The sequence below is a fragment of the Oncorhynchus kisutch genome, linkage group LG22, assembly GCF_002021735.2.
Source record: "Oncorhynchus kisutch isolate 150728-3 linkage group LG22, Okis_V2, whole genome shotgun sequence".
Classification (NCBI taxonomy): domain Eukaryota; kingdom Metazoa; phylum Chordata; class Actinopteri; order Salmoniformes; family Salmonidae; genus Oncorhynchus; species Oncorhynchus kisutch.
The window spans coordinates 43,123,837-43,144,023 of record NC_034195.2 but is presented as its reverse complement, the minus strand read 5'-3'; the positions used below and the strand labels follow the sequence as shown (position 1 = coordinate 43,144,023).

Below are 20,187 nucleotides of genomic sequence, written 5' to 3'. Positions count from 1 at the left end.
CAGTGACCACATACAACTGTCACGCACACACCTCAGCTCACAAATAACGCTCTAACAATGTTGGGTTTTGTAACACATCCATAGGGTAATCACACACATACAATTCTCTTGGCTTATCTTTTGTGGACCTCAGAGGCAGCATCGACTTGATTTGTTATCAGGCTCACCTGTTAAGCTCTTTAATCATTTACAACATATCTACTGTATGTATTAATAACCTTGGCTAGAAAGTAAGGGGTTTTAAGTCCAACATTTATCAGCAGTGTTACGTACCAGGTACTACTATATGGTAACAGTCTCCAACAAATCCTGATGCAAAAAACACCTCCAAACGATTATGTAAGCTGTCTCATTCAATAGGTCCACTGACTCCTACTCTGCATATCACCGGCATATCACTGGCATATCACCGGCATATCACTGGCACATCACTGGCATATCACCGGCACATCACCGGCACATCACTGGCATATCACCGGCATATATCACCGGCACATCACTGGCATATCACCGGCACATCACCGGCACATCACTGGCATATCACTGGCATATCACCGGCATATCACCGGCATATATCACCGGCATATCACTGGCATATATCACCGGCACATCACTGGCATATCACCGGCATATCACTGGCACATCACCGGCATATCACTTGCACATCGCCGGCATATCACCGGCACATCGCTGGCATATCACCGGCACATCGCTGGCATACCCAGTAGGTATCCTGGCCTCTCTTTGTCCACCACTGGTGTACAGGACATTTCTCCAGACACTTTGCCAAAAGCATTTAAAACCCAGTTAGTTCAACCATATAGTCCGTATCCTCCCTGTGCTGTGTAATGGTTTGCTTACAGCAGCCCAGGCAGCTGCTCCAGGGTCTAACAGTCAAGTGCAGTGATAACAGTGTTTATGTAGAAACACTTTAACAGTCATGAGAATGTCATTTCACCTTAGTCACTCACGGCTACATACAAGTGTTCTGTTCTACCTGGTGTAACTAGAAAAACGCTAACACTTTATTTGACACATTGCATCATAACATGTTATAATATGTCATAATATGTCATAAAAGCTGTCATGACACATACATTTAGAAGTGTTGTGACATATATTGCACTATTTGATGTCTGGTTATGACCCCTACATAAGAGTGTCAAAGCCCACAAATCCTACCACACAAAGCAAACCATTCCATTGTAACTGTAAATAGTATGTTATATTGCATTTCCTAAAGTTGTTTTTCCATTGTAATTGTACAAACATTGATGTCAAACATGTGCTTAGCCCAATTCTGTCACTGACGACTGGGATGAATGCAGGAGCAGGACAAAACACCCTCTTTGGGACTTATGACTGACATATGGTCTTGTACATTATAGGCCTATCTGGCTTATATTATTACCCTTACAACAACAACAAAAATGTTATGTGTATAGATTCTATACATTTCCATATTTTGGAATCAAATTGTGTTTGTTCACAACATTATTATTGTAGTCCTCCATGGTTTTGCTTTAATATAGCTACATGTATATTTAGTGCTGCCACTAGGGGGAGACATTCGACCTGTTAGCTGCAGGTGTGACACCCTGATCTGGTTCACCTGTCCTTGTGATTATCTCCACCCCCTCCAGGTGTCGCTTATTATCCCAGGTTTATATATCCCTGTGTTTCCTGTCTCTCTGTGCCAGTTCGTCTTGTTTGCCAAGTCAACCAGTGTTTTTCCTTGCTACTATTTTTCCCAAGCTCTGTTTGTTTCTAGTCCTCCTAGTTTAGACCGTTGCCTGTCCTGACTCCGAACCCGCCTGCCTGACCACTCCGCCTGTTCTGACAACCAGCCTGCCTATCCCCTTGTACTGTTTTGGACTTGGATCTGGTTTCTGACCTCGAGACCGCCTATCGTCTGGTCCTGTTTGGACTCTGACCTGGTTTATGAACTCTCGCCTGTCCCCGACCTGCCTTTACCTACTCCCTTTGTTATAATAAAAATCAGAGCTCTACCATCTGCCTCCTGTGTCTGCATTTGGGTCTCACCTTGTGCCCTTATAGCAGGTGTGCACCTCATTTGTTGGTAGAATATAAGCAGGAAGAGACACCCAGTAGAACAATTTAAATAGTCTGTGTCTCTTTATTCATCCTGTTTTCAAGTTTAACATTTATGAGCATGGTTATGTTTTTGCAATCTATAGATAACAAGTTTATCTAATTTTGATGTATAATTTAACTGTTTTGAACGAGTGATAACTAGTGAGATGTTCCCCTTCATATGAGTGTACATTTACAGTTTACACCAGAGGAGGCTGAATGGAGTACTCGGGTTGGGGTGTAGGGTTTGAGCAGAGCCGGGCAGTTCCTCTTGCTGCTCTATAGGCAAGTGCCATGGTCTTGTAGGGTTGCCAAACTAAGCTAGCTAACTTTGTATGTAAATCAATGAGACAACATGGCGTCTCGGATTAAATGTATTTTCGTTGTAAACTTTGTGTCTCTTAATAAATATATATATTTTTTTTTACAAACGATGACTTGTAGTAAGTGTATTTACATGAGTACATGAACCACGCTAATGATAAGTATTTTAGAAAGTTACTTTTTTTAATCAAATCTGTATCTAATGTTCGCATGTCAACCGCTAACGTCAACATTTGCTAACTCAGCGCTAGCCAGCCACCCATAGGTAGATAGTAGTTAAGGGTTTTTGTTACATTTAATACACAGGCCTCTTCTATAATTTGTTTTAGGGCTGTGCGATATGGCCAAAATCTCATATCCCGATATAGGTCATTTCATATCCCGATAACGATTCATATCACAATATAGCAAATTTTCTGTAAATTCAATGAATAAATAGTTGATATAAAATTACCACATGTAAAGGCCTATTACTTATTACATGTTGAATTATACTCAACAAATAAAAGGTACTTACTCATATTTGATTATTTCTCCTTTCATTTAGAACATTTGTGCACATTTTCAATTAAGCATGTAACAAAATATACAATGTTAATGTAAGGAATCTAAAAAGGTAAATAGAAAACACTTCAACTATAGTTGCAAACAAAATAAATATAGGCCTAAAATATAAATATATATTTTTTGGAAGGGGGCTTGCCTGTTTTGCATGTTATTTTGGCATTAATACGTGTCACATATCAATTTGCATTTGGTACCTTGGCTCACGAAACCTTCTTTCTCAACCATGTAAATTGGGGCCATGTCTTTGCAGATGTAAGTTGTAACGGCAGCTGTTATCTCCTTCCATATTCGTGATTCTTTACCATATGGTGTGCAGCGGGTAAACGTTTGCCTCTTGCAACGCCTGAGTCGGGGGTTTGGTTTTTAGCACGACTGTACTTTTTTCGGTCTCATCCATAGACTCTCACCGAACTGTTTCACATTATTATCTCCGAACTGTTTCACATGATTATTGCGTAGGTGGTAAAAGAGGTTAGTGCTGTTTGAGCCTGTTTTCGGGACCGGCCTGCGGCATATTTTGTAGAGGACGGTTTTCTTGTCCGTGTAAGACTTTTCATACCCAAACCACGTCCATGCGATCGAGGTAGCCTCTCTTTTAGGTACGAGCTCCGTGTCTCCGTGCTGTGTCACGTTCACTCTTCTCCATGTGTGTTTGTGTTTCATATTTCCTTCCAAGAATGCAAAGCGTCGTCCAATTGACAAAAATATTGCCATAAAGAGTGATTTGCAACACAACGAAATAAGCGATAGAGCATAATATGAAACGATATACGTTTTTCTATCACACGATATATATCGTCATATTTCCCAGGCCTAATTTGTTTCTACAATTAGCACTGTATACATTATATACTGTAGTGAAACAGCAGGGAGTAGGTCTCGAACCCTCGACCTTCGAGCCCGAGGTCCAGCGCGCTACCGACTGTGCGGTAAAAGCATGGTCGATTTCCGTGGTTATAAACCCAGGGTCGTTACAATACTGTAGAGTGAATCAGATGTACTGTTGTTTCCTCAACAACGCATGTGTGTATTTAGTTGTTTTGCACAACTCCATCTGTGGCTAAACAAACACTAACTAGATGGTAACTAACTGTTAGTTGATAGCTAGCTTTAGCTATGTTATGAAAACATTGAGAAAATTGGATTGTAAATCTAATCTAATTTTATTTGTCACATGCTTACTTACAAGCCCATAACCAACATTGCATTTTTAAGAAAATAAGAGTTAAGAAAAGATTTACTAAATAAACTAAAGTTTTAAAAAAGTAACACAGTAAAATAACAATAACAAGGCTATATGCAGGGGGTACCGGTACAGAGTCAATGTACACTACCAATGTTTGGGGTCACTTAGAAATGTCATTGTTTTTGAAAGAAAAGCCATTTTTTTGTCCATTAAAGAACATCAAATTGATCAGAAATACAGTGTAGAGATTGTTAATGTTGTAAATGACTATTGTAGCTGGAAACGGCAGATTTTTTATGGAATATCTACATAGGCGTACAGAGGCCCATTATCAGCAACCATCACTCCTGTGTTCCAATTGCACGTTGTGTTAGATAATCCAAGTTGATCATTTTAAAAGGCTAATTAATCATTAGAAAACCCTTTTGCAATTATGTTAGCACAGCTGAAAACTGTTGTTCTAATTAAAGAAGCAATAAAACTGGCCTTTAGACTAGTTGAGTATCTCTCTCTCTCACTCCCCATCCTTCTCTCTGTTGTTCCCTCTATCCCGCCCTCTCTGTTCCACATGTACACTAATTAGGGCTCAGTCAATGCACAGTGAATTCCTCATCACACAGCAGCAGCAGCCTACCACTGGCTGACTGTAGAATGCAGACTGTAGAATGCAGACTGTAGACTGGGTTATCCAGGTAAACCACCCAACCGTCACACTGCTCAGTTCTGCACAGCTCTGTTCTACTCTGTTCTGCTCGGCTCTGTACTGTTCTGCTCGGCTCTGTTCTGGTCGACTCTGTGCTGCACTGCTTTGTGCTGCTCTACTCCACTCTACTCTCACTAACATACATCACAGTACTGGGGAAGTACCGCCTGACTGGCTACATACCACTGAGGACCCAATCTACCATTCTAGGACTAAGACTTACAGTGAAGATACATTATAAGATCTTAAATCATTTAGTTATACCACTACGATTGTAAAGCCATGGTGTAACGTGATGTCCACCACACTATAATCAAACACAAGGGCAGGAATACACAGTAAATATAGGCTCTAGAAAGCAGAGGAAGTAACACATTTGTTATGCCAAATGTAGAACTGTGCAATACTCACAAAACAGATGTCATCGAAATGAGAGGTATTTAGCAAGCCAGATGAAATGATAGGTGCTGGAGTGCGGAAATAGTTGTTAACTTCACAAACAGAAACGTCCATGGATTAAAGGTTGTCTGTAAAGCATACGCTTACACATAAACCTGAAACCTAAGACCTGATGTAAAATGACATCATTAGATTTTGTGTTACATTTTACCTCATGTAAATAAACCACACACTAGCCTCTACTACAACAACAAGTTAAGCTTAGCAGCACCCATGTTGTTAAATCATTACCTGCTCCTGTAACAGCATAGAAAATTATAAGATAGAAACCACGTATGCATAGGTTATCTGTTTATGTGTCTGTTTCTAGGATAACCGTCTAGACAAGATTGCTCTGAATCCAGGAGATTTGTTTTCATATTTTTCTTTGTTGTTGCACAGGGGTTCAAATGGGTGTACCCCAAGTGGTTGGCCTCTAAAAGCACAGGATCACTTCCTCATGTACGGTAACTCACCTCTGTCACTGCTGGAGGACTTGGGCATGTCATGGTGGTTGAAGCTCTGGCTGCGGCGGTTGCTGTTGGAGGCCCCGCAATGTTTCCCCTCGCTGCCTGGGGCTGAGACTCGCGTGGTGGGGCCTGGCAGTCTGTGGGCCACACGGAAATAGTGACTAGTTCAATAAACACTGAACAGTAGAAATGCTCTTCTTAACCGGCATAATTCTAAACATCTGCTAAAGGGGATGAAATAAAATTCCTCAAATAACATTATTAAGGAGTGTATCATTAACATATTTGTGAGTACTTGAATGAAAGGGTGGTCCCGTGTGGCTCAGTGTGTAGAGGATGGCACTTGTGCCAGAGTTGTGGGTTCGATTCTCACGTGGGAAGAGTATGAAACATGCATGCACTGTAAATCACGTCTGCTAAATGGCTAAAATGTAAATCTATGGAAAAACACCTCAGGGGAGATACATGTGGTTGCACAGTTACACCAGTAGGTGGTGGTATTGAATGACCGTATGCTGATCTTTTTATAATCCATGAAAAGGTACTGGACATACACTCAAACATGGTGAAACAGACAGGTTGAGAAGCACTTCCATAATACTAAACCATGCACACAGCAAACACACCAGGATGCAAGTGTTTACATAAATAAAAAGGTCTAACACACTACAAGACTATCAGAAATTAAGTGGGAGAATGGGGAATCTTTTCAAACACTAGACTTAATTCATCTACAACAGTGTGAGTGGACTGCAGCATGCAGTGTCTATGGGGGGGAGAGAGAGGGGAGAGGAGTGAGAGCGAGAGAAAGAGGGGAAGAGAGAAAGAGAGAGTGGGGAAAGAGAGAGATAGATGAAAGCTGACCTAGAAGACTTTCTCTGAGCCACAGAGAGCTTTAGCCCTTTACTCTGAGTTGTTGAAGCCTTGGTTGATAGACTGCATGGAGGAGAAAGAGAGGGATGGGTAGACACAATGTAAAAGCAGACAGAGATCTGAAAGCAGCTTATATGAGATCAAAAGGATCATATAAACTTGAACAAGTTATGTAAAAACAAGGAGATTCAAAGAAGATGACCTGCTACCCAATGGCATGGACACCAATGTAGATGAAGCTTCACACAATTAGTATGGATGATATCAACAACACTATCATTTGAACATGAGGAATGCATGTCACATTTTATGGGGACTGCGGTTACTCATAAATAATCTCACAGAGCTTCTCCAAACAATGGAGATCTTGCCATGTGTTGAAACGGGAGGTTGGGTTGTTACAAGGTACTTCACCTGGACAGCATATCTGATGCTGCTTTGTGTTCTGGTGCAGTGGAGCTGTGGGCTGGTGATCTATGGGGAGTATGTCCAGGCTGGGTGCTGTGCTTTGGCTGATGAGAGGCCTGCTGTTTCAACACCTTCTGCTGCTGCTGCTGTTGCTTGTAGCGGGACAAGCTGAAGAACAGACCCAGAATGGTCTTCAGGTTCCCATTACGAATCTCTGCAATAGGAGGAGAGACAGAGAGGTTGGTATCTTTTCCTCTCCACAGTCCGTTGTAATATGGAGTTATTCATTAGATGCTCTACATTAGCAGCAGATATGAGGGAGAGTGTCTGGTAGATAGTGGCAGTTTGACGTACCCTCTGCACAGAGCCCCTGGATGTTCACCCCTCTGGCTGCCAGGAATCCAAGGCAGGTATCAATGTTCTCAATCTGGGGGAGAGGAGAGAGGAGTCGGCATGGAACTTCATTAGTACAGATAGAGCAGTCATACATTAGCAAAGGCCATTTGGGGCTTCCGAGTGGCGCAGCGGTCTAAGGCACAGCATCTCAATGCTAGAGGCATCACTACAAACCCTGGTTTGATTTCAGGCTGTATCACAACCGGCCGTGATTGGGATTCCCAAAGGGCGTCGTCCGAGCTAGGTTTTGGCCCGGGGTAGGCGGTCATTGTAAATAAGAATTTGTTCTTAACTGACTTGCCTAGTTAAATATATATACAGTTGAAGTTGAAAGTTTACATACACTTAGGTTGGAGTCATTAAAACTTTTTCAACTACTCCACAAATTTCTTGTTAACTAACTATAGTTTTGGCAAGTCGGTTAGGACATCTACTTTGTGCATGACACAAGTAATTTTTTCAACAATTGTTAACAGACAGATTATTTAACTTATAATTCACTGGATCACAATTCCAGTGGGTCAGAAGTTTACATACACTAAGTTGACTGTGCCTTTAAACAGCTTGGAAAAGTCCAGAAAATTATGTCATGGCTTTAGAAGTTTCTGATAGGCTAATTGACATCCTTTGAGTCAATTGGAGGTGTACCTGTGGATTTATTTCAAGGCCTACCTTCAAACTCAGTGCCTCCTTGCTTGACATCATGGGAAAATCAAAAGAAATCAGCCAAAACCTCGGGGAAAAAGATGGAGACCTCCACAAGTCTGGTTCATCCTTGGGAGCAATTTACAAACACCTGAAGGTACCACGTTCATCTATACAAAGAATAGTCCGCAAGTATAAACACCATGGGACCACGCAGCCGTCATACCGCTCAGGAAGGAGATGTGTTCTGTCTCCTAGAGATGAACGTACTTTGGTGCGAAAAGTGCAAATCAATCCCAGAACAACAGCAACGGACCTTGTGAAGATGCTGGAGGAAACAGGTACAAATGTATCTATAGGCAGAGTAAAACAAGTCCTATATCGACATAACCTGAAAGGCCGCTCAGCAAGGAAGAAGCCACTGCTCCAAAACTGCAATAAAAAAAACAGACTACGGTTTGCAACTGCACATGGGGACAAAGATCATACTTTCTGGAGGAATGTCCTCTGGTCTGATGAAACAAAAATATAACTTTTGGGCCATAATGACCATCGTTATGTTTGGGGGAAAAGGGGGGGGCCTTGCAAGCCAAAGAACACCATCCCAACTGTGAAGCATGGGGGTGGAAGCATCATGTTGTGGGGGTGCTTTGCTGCAGGAGGGACTGGTGGAATATTATGTGGATATATTGAAGCAACATCTCAAGACATCAGTCAGGAAGTTAAATCTTGGTCGCAAATGGGTCTTCCAAATGGACAATGACCCCAAGCATACTTCCAAAGTTGTGTAAAAATGTCTTAAGGACAACAAAGTCAAGGTATTGGAGTGGCCATCACAAAGCCCTGACCTCAATCCCATAGAAAATTTGTGGGCAGAACTGAAAAAGCATGTGCGAGCAATGAGGCCTACAAACCTGACTCAGTTACACCAGCTCTGTCAGGAGGAATGGGCCAAAATTCACCCAACTTATTGTGGGAAGCTTGTGGAAGGCTACCCAAAACGTTTGACTCAAGTTAAACAATTTAAAGGCAATGCTACCAAATACTAATTGAGTGTCTGTAAACGTCTGACCCACTGGGAGTGTGATGAAATAAATAAGAACTGAAATAAATCATTCTCTCAACTATTATTCTCACATTTCACATTCTTAAAATGAAGTGGTGATCCTAATTGACCTCAGACAGGGACGTTTTACTCTGATTAAATGTCAGGAATTGTGAAAAACTGAGTTTAAATTGAACTGTATATGGTGTCACCATACAATGATAATATAACATTAGGCTTAATGTTGTAGGAAAATCTCTGTCAAATCATTAACCATATGGCCCCTCTTGGATTATAACCAACCACTAATGATGAAAGCTGAAATAATACTGTACAATGCACCAACTGAAACCATCCTTCAGATGGTTCCAACATACAGTACAACTAGAATAGCATATAGGCCACAATTCAATCATTAACCTCTCTTCATTCAGACCTTACCACAGATCATTACATGCAATTCATGAACACCCACTAGTAACTGCAGGAAAGTTTCCCAACAATTAAAGCAACGTGTTTCAGATTAAATCAAAACTACTTCCCATCCATTACACTAAAATCCAGGAAGTTCACTTTGAGGTAGCGAGGCTTACTGAAAGACATCAATTCATAGAGCTACTCATCATTTTAATAACAACCATATTTTCCTCATTTCTGGTCCATCACAAGAGAAAAGCAATTGTATAGATACATTATAGATACATTGTGAAATGTGGGTGGTTGGGACCTGGTGCAGGGTGGAAGAGGCGTCAGCTAGAGGGAGAGCTACATATTATTACACTGAGGGAGGTTGTCCAAGTGAAAGAGGGTCAGATAAAGAGAATGTAACCGTAAGAAAGACAGATATATCTAATAATATGAAACTATACTGAACAAAAATAGAAACACAACATGCAAAGTGTTGGTCCCATGTTTCACGAGCTGAAATAAAACCTAGCAGTAATCTTCAAAAAGCTTATTTCTCTCAAATGTTGTGCAAAAATGTGTTAACATCCCTGTTAGCGAGTATTTCTCCTTTGCCAAGATAATCCATCTACCTGACAGCTGTGGCATATCAAGAATCTGATTAAACAGCATGCTCATTATACAGGTGCCCCTTGTGACGGGGACAATAAAAGGCCACTCTAAAATGTGCCGAAATGTCTCACAACACAATGCCACAGATGTCTCGAGTTTTGAGGGAGTGTGCAATTAGCATGCTGACTCCAGGAATGTTCACCAGAGCTGCTGCCAGAGAATTTAATGTTAATTTCTCTACCATAATTTGTCAGGACGTCCAACCGGCCTTATAACCGCGGACCACGTGTAACCACGCCTGCCCAGGACCTCCACATCCGGCTTCTTCACCGGCGGGATCGTTTGAGACTAGCCACCCGGACAGCTAACAAAACCTTGGGTTTGCACAACCGAAGAATTTCTGCACAAACTGTTTGAAACCGTCTCAGGGAAGCTCACCTACATGCTAGTCGTCCTCACCAGGGTCTTGACCTGACTGCAGTTCGGAGTTGTAACCGACTTCAGTGGGCAAATGCTCACCTTCGATGGCCACTGGCACACTGGTAAAGTGTGCTCTTCATGGATGAATCCTGGTTTCAACTGTACTTGGCAGATGGCAGACAACGTGTGTGGTGTTGTGTGGGCGAGTGGGTTTGCTGATGTCAACATTGTGAACACAGTGCCCCATGGTGGCAGTGGGGTTATGGTATGGGCAGCCATAAGCTACGGACAATGAACACAATTGGATTTTATTGATGGCATTGATTGCACAGAGATACCGTGACGAGATCCTGAGGCCCGTTGTTGTGCCATTCATCCACCTCCATCACCTCATGTTTCAGCATGATAATTCACGGAACCATGTTGCAAGGATCTGGACATTATTCCTGGATACTGCAAATGTCCCAGTTCTTCCATGGCCTGAATACTCACCAGACATGTCAACCATTGAGCAAGTTTGGCATGCTCTGGATCGACATGTACCAGTTCCCGCCAATATCCAGCAACTTTGCACAGCCATTGAAGAGGAGTGGGACAACATTCCACAGGCCACAATCAACAGCCTGATCAACTCTACGTGAAGGAGATGTGTCGCGCTGGTTTTCTGATCCATGCCCCCCTTTTTTTACGTATATGTGTTCCCAGTGATGTGAAATGCATAGATTAATGATTCTATTTTACATTTACTGATTTCCTTATAGGAACTGTAAATCTGTCACATTTTTGAAATTGTTGAATGTTTCGTTTATATTTTTGTTCAGTGTATTTATCTTGGATTATCATACAACCCAAATAGAGGCTAGTACGTCCAGCGAGATTTCAACAATAACGAGGTCGAGTGGATGTTTAACCCAAGGATCCATCATGGATAGGTATGTGGGCACAGGCCAGATTGGTTCAATCCCAAATAGGCAAGAGAGGTTGTTTGGGTGGCAGATGGCCCTCAATAGGATACCAGTCTATTTAATGCCTCCCCACTGTAGTAGGGCATCACTAAAAAAGGCATGGCCATTCCCTCACAGGAAACAGTGGAGAAAGAAGCAGATGCCACCAGGGGTTTTCTCTGAGAATCAGGATTTCAGATTTGGGAAGGAACATCCGGTTGTGTTTGCTCAATAATCACACGTGATAACTCATGATCCATACTATAATGTTGTTAGTAGTGCAAGCCTCCCAGGTATCTCTGTTTTAGGGTGTGGAGGATTGATCACCTTATGTGACAGAGTAAACACAGCACCAACACCCACCATCTGAGTCCGGCTCTTAGGGTAGCCATTGATGTCTTCTATCTTCTCATTCGCTAGAAAAGAAAGATGAAACAAAAGAGAGAGAAATAAATGAAAGAGGATATTTTCATGATGAAGTAACACATCCTTTTTGGGACTTTCCCTGCACAATGACAAGTCACATTGAAGACACCCATACAGCACCTGATACAGTCTTCATCAAATAGCACCAGTCATGTAGCTTTCACTAACCACACTCCCTCTATTCACTCCAATGAAGCACAATGAACAGTGTAGATGCAATGATGATAGGCTTCGCTGCTCAACCTCTCACCCACCCTGGGAAAAACAGAGTTTCAGTCTCAAGTTGCTTTACTTTCCATGCAGGAAACACTGATTTTGAAGTCCCCTCCTAACCTAAAGATCCCTCCTAACCTCTCTACAATAACGACCACAGAGGCCAGTGACTTGAATTCCAGAGAAGAGAGACACACTGTGACTAATCATATTATACTAATATTAGGCAGTATAATATGATAACCATGCAAAAAAAACACACGTTTGGGCCTGCCATTGGAAAGCCAATACAAAATGCATAATGATTACATGAAATCTTAAGCGAGAAATAATTTCAATGGATTTGCTGATAAAAAGTTACCAATAGAGTATAAATGCTAGGGAAGTCCTTACCCACAAGCTGTATGATCTCAGCCAATAGCACTCCATCTGTCACATCCTGCTGCAAGTCCTTGATCAGTCGCTGACGGCCCGACTTCACCAGGTAATGGTTGGCCCAGTCCGTGTAAATCTGCCCAACAACAAAACACAGACATACAATTGACATACATAGAAAGAAATACAATCAAAGTATAATAATCACAGATCCTACATTACTTGTTAATAAAGGCAAAGCAATAACCTGTAGATAACGCCTTCCAAATGTAATGCACAGTCAGAACACACTCGCTTTCCAAGGAGGGATACTCACATTCCTCCAGAAACCAGGCCACTGAGCACAATGTCAATTCTCCTCTGAGAGTGAGCAATCATGTGTTTGAAAGAGTAGGAAGTATGACAGAAACTCACTGCCTGAGAGCACTGGAGTGAGATGTCTGTAATCTGAGGGGTTTTGTTCATAATTAGATGTTTACTGCTGCTGCATCTCCTACATTTTAGCATCTCAGTCACTTTACATCTGTCTGTTCTGACAGAAACCAGTGAACTGTTAGGCCCAATCTGTTTATGAGATTATTATGCTTACAATACAGATTAAATCAGGAAGAAAATACTTTTGAATGACTAAACTGGACAACCACTGTGATTATTATTATTTGACAATGCTGTTTTTTTTTATGAACATTTGAACATCTTGGCCATGTTCTGTTATAATCTCCACCCGGCACAGCCTGAAGAGGACTGGCCACCCCTCATAGCCTGGTTCCTCTCTAGGTTTCTTCCTAGGTTCTGGCCTTTCTAGGGAGTTTTTCCTAGCCAATGTGCTTCTACACCTGCATTGCTTGCTGTTTGGGGTTTTAGGCTGGGTTTCTGTACAGCACTTTGTGACATCAGCTGATGTAAGGGCTTTATAAATACATTTGATTTGATTTGAACTGAATAGGTGACCATAGCCGGGGGAAGTAAGGGTGCTGCAGCACCCCCTGAAAAATCTGAATAATACTTCCTGCCTCTATGCAGGTGACTCAGGTTAGGTGGAATGCTCAATGTGGACAACTGAATTTATCCTGTCAGGGAAATATGGTTTGAATAAATGTACACCATTCAGGGTCGTTTAAAGATATTACAAAACAAATGTATTTATTGAGATCACAGCACAGGTTGCTATTTTTTTCCCTGCACAGTGTTTCTCTGATCAGCAGTAAGCTTCTGCTCGGGGATTTGCATAGAAAACATGCTGAGTGTTGAGAGTTTGACACTAACACCTGAATCTGTCTTCTACAGACAAAGCTCTCAGCTGACTTTCACGAATAAACAAAAAACAACACACAGTATTTACCGCAACACTACGGGGTCAATGGAAAGTTACATCAACCAAGTAGTTGCTAATGCTGAACATAGACTTTTTTTTAACTACAAATTGCACTTGTTTTTTTGCTTTCTGAACCTGTCAAACTTAATGTGAAGAACTTAACAGCGGTCTATTTAGAGCCTTTTATCTAGACACATGTCTTTTCTGCCACTGAAAACAAAAGGCTAAAGACTTGAATTACCTCTATCCAACCAGAGTGTATAAAGAATAAGATCACCTTTCCCACATCTCACTCAACATACAGATGCTGTGTGAGCAAAGAAACACCTGCCACAAAGTGCAGCAGACGGTGAGAATATTGGAATATTCTTGATATAAGATTGAATGAGCAGCACTTTGACTTGCTTATCAAAATGCTGGTTACTGTGCTAAAGATATAGCCTAGAAATGGACAGTTTTTGAAGACAGAGCTAGACAAACTGTATACTGAATCTACAAAACATTCAGAACAGGACATAGACTGACAAGGTGAATCCAGGTGAAAGCTATGATCCCTTATTGATGTCACTTGTTAAATCCACTTCAATCAGTGCAGATGAAGGGGAGGAGACAGGTTAAAGAAGGATTTTAAAGCTTTGAGACAATTGAGACATTGATTATGTATGTGTGCCATTCAGAGGGTGAATGGGCAAGACAAAATATTTAAGTGCCTTTGAACAGGGTATGGTAGTAGGTGCCAGGTGCACCTGTTTGTGTCAAAAACTTTTACACTCAACAGTTTCCTATGTGTATCAAGAATGGTCCACCACCCAAAGGACATCCAGTCAACTTGACACAACTGTGGGAAGCATTGGAGTCAACATGGGCCAGCATCCCTGTGGAACGCTTTCTACACCTTGTAGAGTCCATGACCTGATGAATCGAGGGTGTTCTGAGGGCGAAAAGGGGGCGGGGTGCAAGTCAATATTAGAAAGGAACACTCAGTGTATACTACAGCTGGCAGGTGTAACAGCAAGCCAGTTAACTAGAGTCATATTTATTTATTAATCTGTTATTTTACCAGGTACGTTGACTGAGAACACTTTCTCATTTGCAGCAATGACCTGGGGAATAGTTACAGGGGAGAGGAGGGGGATGAATGAGCCAATTGTAAACTGGGGATTATTAGGTGACCGTGATGGTTTGATGGCCAGATTGGGAATTTAGCCAGGACACCGGGGTTCACACCACTACTCTTACAATAAGTGCCATGGGATATTTACTGATCTCAGAGAGTCAGGACAACTGTTTAACGTCCCATCCGAAAGACGGCACCCTACACAGGGCAGTGTCCCTGTGAAGGGATATTTTTTAGACCAAAGGAAAGAGTGCCCTCCAACACCACTTCCAGCAGCATCTGGTCTCCCATCCAGGGACTGACCAGGACCAACCCTGCTTAGCTTCAGAAGCAAGCCAGCAGTGGGTGGTATGCTGCTGGAAATTATATATATCAAAAGGCTGTCCCCTATCCAGCTGGGGTGTCCATTAATAAGCATTAGTCATGATTCATGTCTAACCCAATGGTCCCCCTGCTCCCTCATCTATGTTCTGTCCTGCCCAACACTAGGGAGCAGTTTTTACTCTGTGTGTGTGTGTGTGTGTGTGTGTGTGTGTGTGTGTGTGTGTGTGTGTGTGTGTGTGTGTGTGTGTGTGTGTGTGTGTGTGTGTGTGTGTGTGTGTGTGTGTGAGAGTGTGTGTAGCCAGCTCATCCCATTTGTGTCAGTGGACCAGAGGTAATCTAACTCATCATGTTACTGCCTCACCCTCCTCTTCCTTCCTCAAGGCCACTCTATTACATTATTCATGTCCTATACATGCATATGCACGCAAGCACACACACACACACACACACACACACACACACACACACACACACACACACACACACACACACACACACACACACACACACACACACACACACACACACACACACACACACACACACACACACACACACACACACAGAGAAACACTGTCCCCTAATTAGGCTACATTTGATCCTGCATTTTCGTTGCATTGCAGAAAGCAATAGAGCACTAACCACTCCACCCAACCACTGCAGGCCTAATGCAATACACACCAGTCATCACAAAAATAAACACGTAGCCTAACCAGCCTGATGGTATGGAACCCTGTATGTGGTGTGGTTTGGCTGGAAGTCAGTGCAGGCCAGCTGGATGTGTGTTTACTGTAGTAGAAGGCTAAGGTGATGCCTTAAAGGGATCTTCTCTTCCTGGTAGGACCAAACAAGATGTTGCACGCCCCACACAAAATAGGCCTGCTAATCTCAATAGACTCATGCCATCAGCAGCAAGTGTGCTAGAGTTGCACATAACTAAGACATCTTCACTATACTGAATGTCAGGTACTGTATCGCTTCAGATGATAAATTCCTTTTTAAATGGCAATTAGACTGTGTAGAATCTAATTGGTGGAGAGGGTGCAGGTAATCAGCAGCAAGGATCACTGCAATCTTCTTGACTAATGTGGAGACTTTCAAGGAATCACTCATCCATCATTTGTCTGGTTCACTGTGCATACAGTATTGACCATGTGCATTTTGTGCTTCCAGTCAGAACATATCTGGGATCTCAAGACAGATCTGGCAGACGCTTGTCCAATGTTTCACAATATGTAAAACGTTTGTAAACAGTATCATTAACTTCACCTCATTGCAAAAGCAATAGTTCTACGCTACAAAATACCACAATGGCAACTCTTCATTCCCGTTAGGATACGCCAAAGGAAATATGAATTAAAACAATATTATTGTGTTCCCCTTTGCTCTCAAGTGGGCCTATCATGCCAAATAGTGTCCCCCCGCCAAAAAGTCCCCCCCCCCCCATCTTCTGTTTCTAGGTCTGTTGCTAGAACTTGCAAAATTCTGACCAGATTATGTAATGAACCAAAGTGTCTGTTGCTATGCAGGTTGCTTGGCTCTATTTGACCTCTTAGCGGTCACGAAGGAAGGAAGACGCAGGCAGTACTAGTTCTATTTCACCTCATAAATGCTCGCTCAGTCCGCACAAAATTATTACCTCAGAATTGCTCTCTAAGGATGGTATTTTTGACGGTGACAACCTGCTGACTACCTGATGCTTCAGAGGACTGAAAAGACTGGAAAGAGAACACTCTTTCTTTATCATATATTTGTCTTTAACAAGTACATATTGTTAAATAGGAAGAAATAATTTAACCTGTTTTTCGATTGACGTTGCTACTTATTTACCTCAGCCTACATAATCAGCTAGCCAGCTACAAAATCGAGGACATTTTCCTTTATCTTTCCAACCAGGCAAAGTACTATGAAAACCCCACTGATATTGACAAGGGGCGCAACATTCAGAGAAATTCAATAACCAGCTGGGCAAGTAGACAGCTGGGCAAGTGAAATAATCTTTTGTTTATCAATCTCATTCTATTATATCTGAAATTATCATGATTTCAATGAATGGCATACCAGAGAGCACACAATGTTTCAATTTGGCACTTTTTGCTTAAAGGTCATAGCCTAGAAATGTGTTTGAAAACAGACATACTGTACACTGAGTATGCAAAACATTAAGAACAGGAGTCCATGTGTTATTTCATACTTTTGATGTCTTCAGTATTATTCTACAATGTAGAAAATAGTAAAAATGCAGAAAAACCCTGGAGTAGGTGTGTCCAAACTTTTGACTGGTACTGTATTTCAATATGTTAATTGCTTTCCTACCTCCTCCTCCAGGTTTGGTGAATGGACCAACCAGACCCTCAAGACTGCCATGGGAAAGTCCCTTGATTGGTAGCAGGAAGGGTGGGAGAACAACCTGAAGGTATTTGTCTTTGCACACAACAACAGCATCCAGGCCTCCCCCGAGTACGGACGGAAGACGCAGCTGTTGACTGAGGTAAACAATGCAATTGAATATACAATTATTGCATATACTGTAGTCTTTCAAATGTGTGTTTGACTTAGTGTTGTTGTTTGTCTATTAGTGTCGTTGTTTGTCTATTGCTATGTTTATATAACGTACTTTCAGATCACTGAAACAAAACTTGTTTAAACAGCGAAATTGTCGCAGAAATCAGCCTTGTTTGCATAACAATAACGAATTTAATTTAGGCTGTAAGGATCTCTAAATTTTTGAATAATTTGGTCATCACACCACTGATATAGCAACGGACGCTAATAGTTAATTGAATCATTATGACACAGAGGGGTACACTTTTTGGCCGGCGGGACATTATTTGGCATGACAGGCCCTAACTCCCCCAGCTATATGAACTCTGCAGCTGAGCTGGGCTGCAGTGTGGGGCACATAGAACAACAGCACCAGTGATGTACTGTAGTAGTAAAACAAAATAGGTGGCTAAACTCTGATCGCAGGTCGTGGTGAAAAAGTAATGTACTTTCACCCTATATTTTCTCCATAAACTTTCTCTCTATACTTTCTCCCAATACTTTCTTCCTATATTTATACCCTATACTTTATCCCTATACTTTCACTGCATTTTTCTGCACAAAATTTAAAAAGTGACTCCTGAACATCTAGTCAAATGGCTACCCAGACTATTCCCATTGCACTATACTACACTACAGCACAGCATAGCACACTACACTACACTACACTACACTACACTACACTACACTACACTACACTAGAGCACAGTACAGCACTGCACTACAGTACAACACATCACAGCACACTACACTACACTAGAGCACAGTACAGCACTGCACTACAGTACAACACATCACAGCACACTACACTACACTAGAGCACAGTACAGCACTGCACTACAGTACAACACATCACAGCACTACACTACACTACACTACACTACAGCACAGCATAGCACACTACACTACAGTACAACACATCACAGCACTACACTACACTACACTACACTACACTACACTACACTACACTACAGCACAGCATAGCACACTACACTACACTACACTACACTACACTACACTAGAGCACAGTACAGCACTGCACTACAGTACAACACATCACAGCACTACACTACACTACAGCACAGCACAGCACAGCACAGCACAGCACAGCACAGCACAGCACACTACACTACAGTACAACACAGCAGAGCACTACACTACAGCACAGCACTGCACAGCACTACACTAAAGCACTACACTACAGCACTACACTACAGCACAGCACTCTACACTACAGCACAGCACACTACACTACACTACACTACACTACACTACACTACAGCACAGTACTACACTACAGCACAGCACAGCACAGCACTACACTACACTACAGCACTGCACTACAGCACTACACTACAGCACAGTACAGCACAGCACAGTGCAGTCACTCCAAATAGAGCGCTAGAGAAAACCCCCTGACCGCTGTTCACTCTAACTGTGTACTGATAGGCTATACAGCCATGTCTTTCACGCTAACTGTGTACTGGTAGGCTATACAGCCATGTCTTTCACTCTAACTGTGTACTGGTAGGCTATACAGCCATGTCTTTCACTCTAACTGTGTACTGGTAGGCTATACAGCCATGTCTTTCACTCTAACTGTGTACTGGTAGGCTATACAGCCATGTCTTTCACGCTAACTGTGTACTGATAGGCTATACAGCCATGTCTTTCACGCTAACTGTGTACTGGTAGGCTATACAGCCATGTCTTTCACTCTAACTGTGTAATGATAGGCTACACAGCCATGTCTTTCATCATCCTCTCCACCACAACATCATGTCTGTCTGTCTGTCTGTCTGTCTGTCTGTCTGTCTGTCTGTCTGTCTGTCTGTCTGTCTGTCTGTCTGTCTGTCTGTCTGTCTGTCTGTCTGCCTGCCTGCCTGCCTGCTTTGGGATATGATTCATATAGGCTACACATGGCCAGGTCAGCAATACAGACACAAGACCTTAAACAGGCACTTTTTTTTTATTATTATAAAAAAATTATATTATTTATTATTTATTATTATTAATTTTTCATTATCCCCCCTTTTGCCCTCAGAACAGCCTCAGTCACTTTCAATTCAACTATCAACTTGGTACAGTTCAGGCAAAATATATGAATATTAAGGCATACACAAACAACGCACACACACATGCATGTGTTTCATAGTCCATCCTGCTGCACATTGTAAACGTCAGCTAGACATCAACCAGACCAGATGTGAAGTGCTCTTAAAGCCCATCTGTCTGCCGCTCACACAGGCCAACGTCAAGGGGAATTAACCTACTCTCTCTCTCTCTCTGTATCTCTCTCGCTGCATCTCTCTCCATCTCTCTTGCTGCATCTCTCTCTCTCTT

The 20,187-nt window shown here is 42.1% G+C and overlaps 2 protein-coding genes across 4 annotated transcripts in view; both read right to left on the bottom strand.

The window, feature by feature from the left end:
* Positions 1-3,861, bottom strand: part of LOC109867015 (neuron navigator 2) — a 77,340-nt gene extending 73,479 nt beyond the window's left edge. For 2 of the 3 annotated variants that reach the window (XM_031801138.1, XM_031801139.1), the window contains exon 1: positions 3,180-3,861. In XM_031801138.1, the coding sequence (XP_031656998.1) occupies positions 3,180-3,225 (46 nt within the window). In that variant the 5' untranslated portion in view covers positions 3,226-3,861. The remainder of the gene's footprint in view (positions 1-3,179) is intronic. The other variant, XM_031801140.1, reaches the window with a different exon arrangement.
* Positions 3,862-5,762: 1,901 nt separating this feature from the next.
* Positions 5,763-20,187, bottom strand: part of LOC116356301 (neuron navigator 2-like) — a 20,054-nt gene continuing 5,629 nt past the window's right edge. Inside the window, exons 2-6 of the mRNA XM_031801443.1 lie at positions 12,563-12,680; positions 11,894-11,946; positions 7,418-7,490; positions 7,070-7,277; positions 5,763-5,919 (exon numbers count right to left, since the gene is read on the bottom strand). Of these exons, the coding sequence (XP_031657303.1) occupies positions 5,763-5,919; positions 7,070-7,277; positions 7,418-7,490; positions 11,894-11,946; positions 12,563-12,680 (609 nt within the window). The remainder of the gene's footprint in view (positions 5,920-7,069; positions 7,278-7,417; positions 7,491-11,893; positions 11,947-12,562; positions 12,681-20,187) is intronic.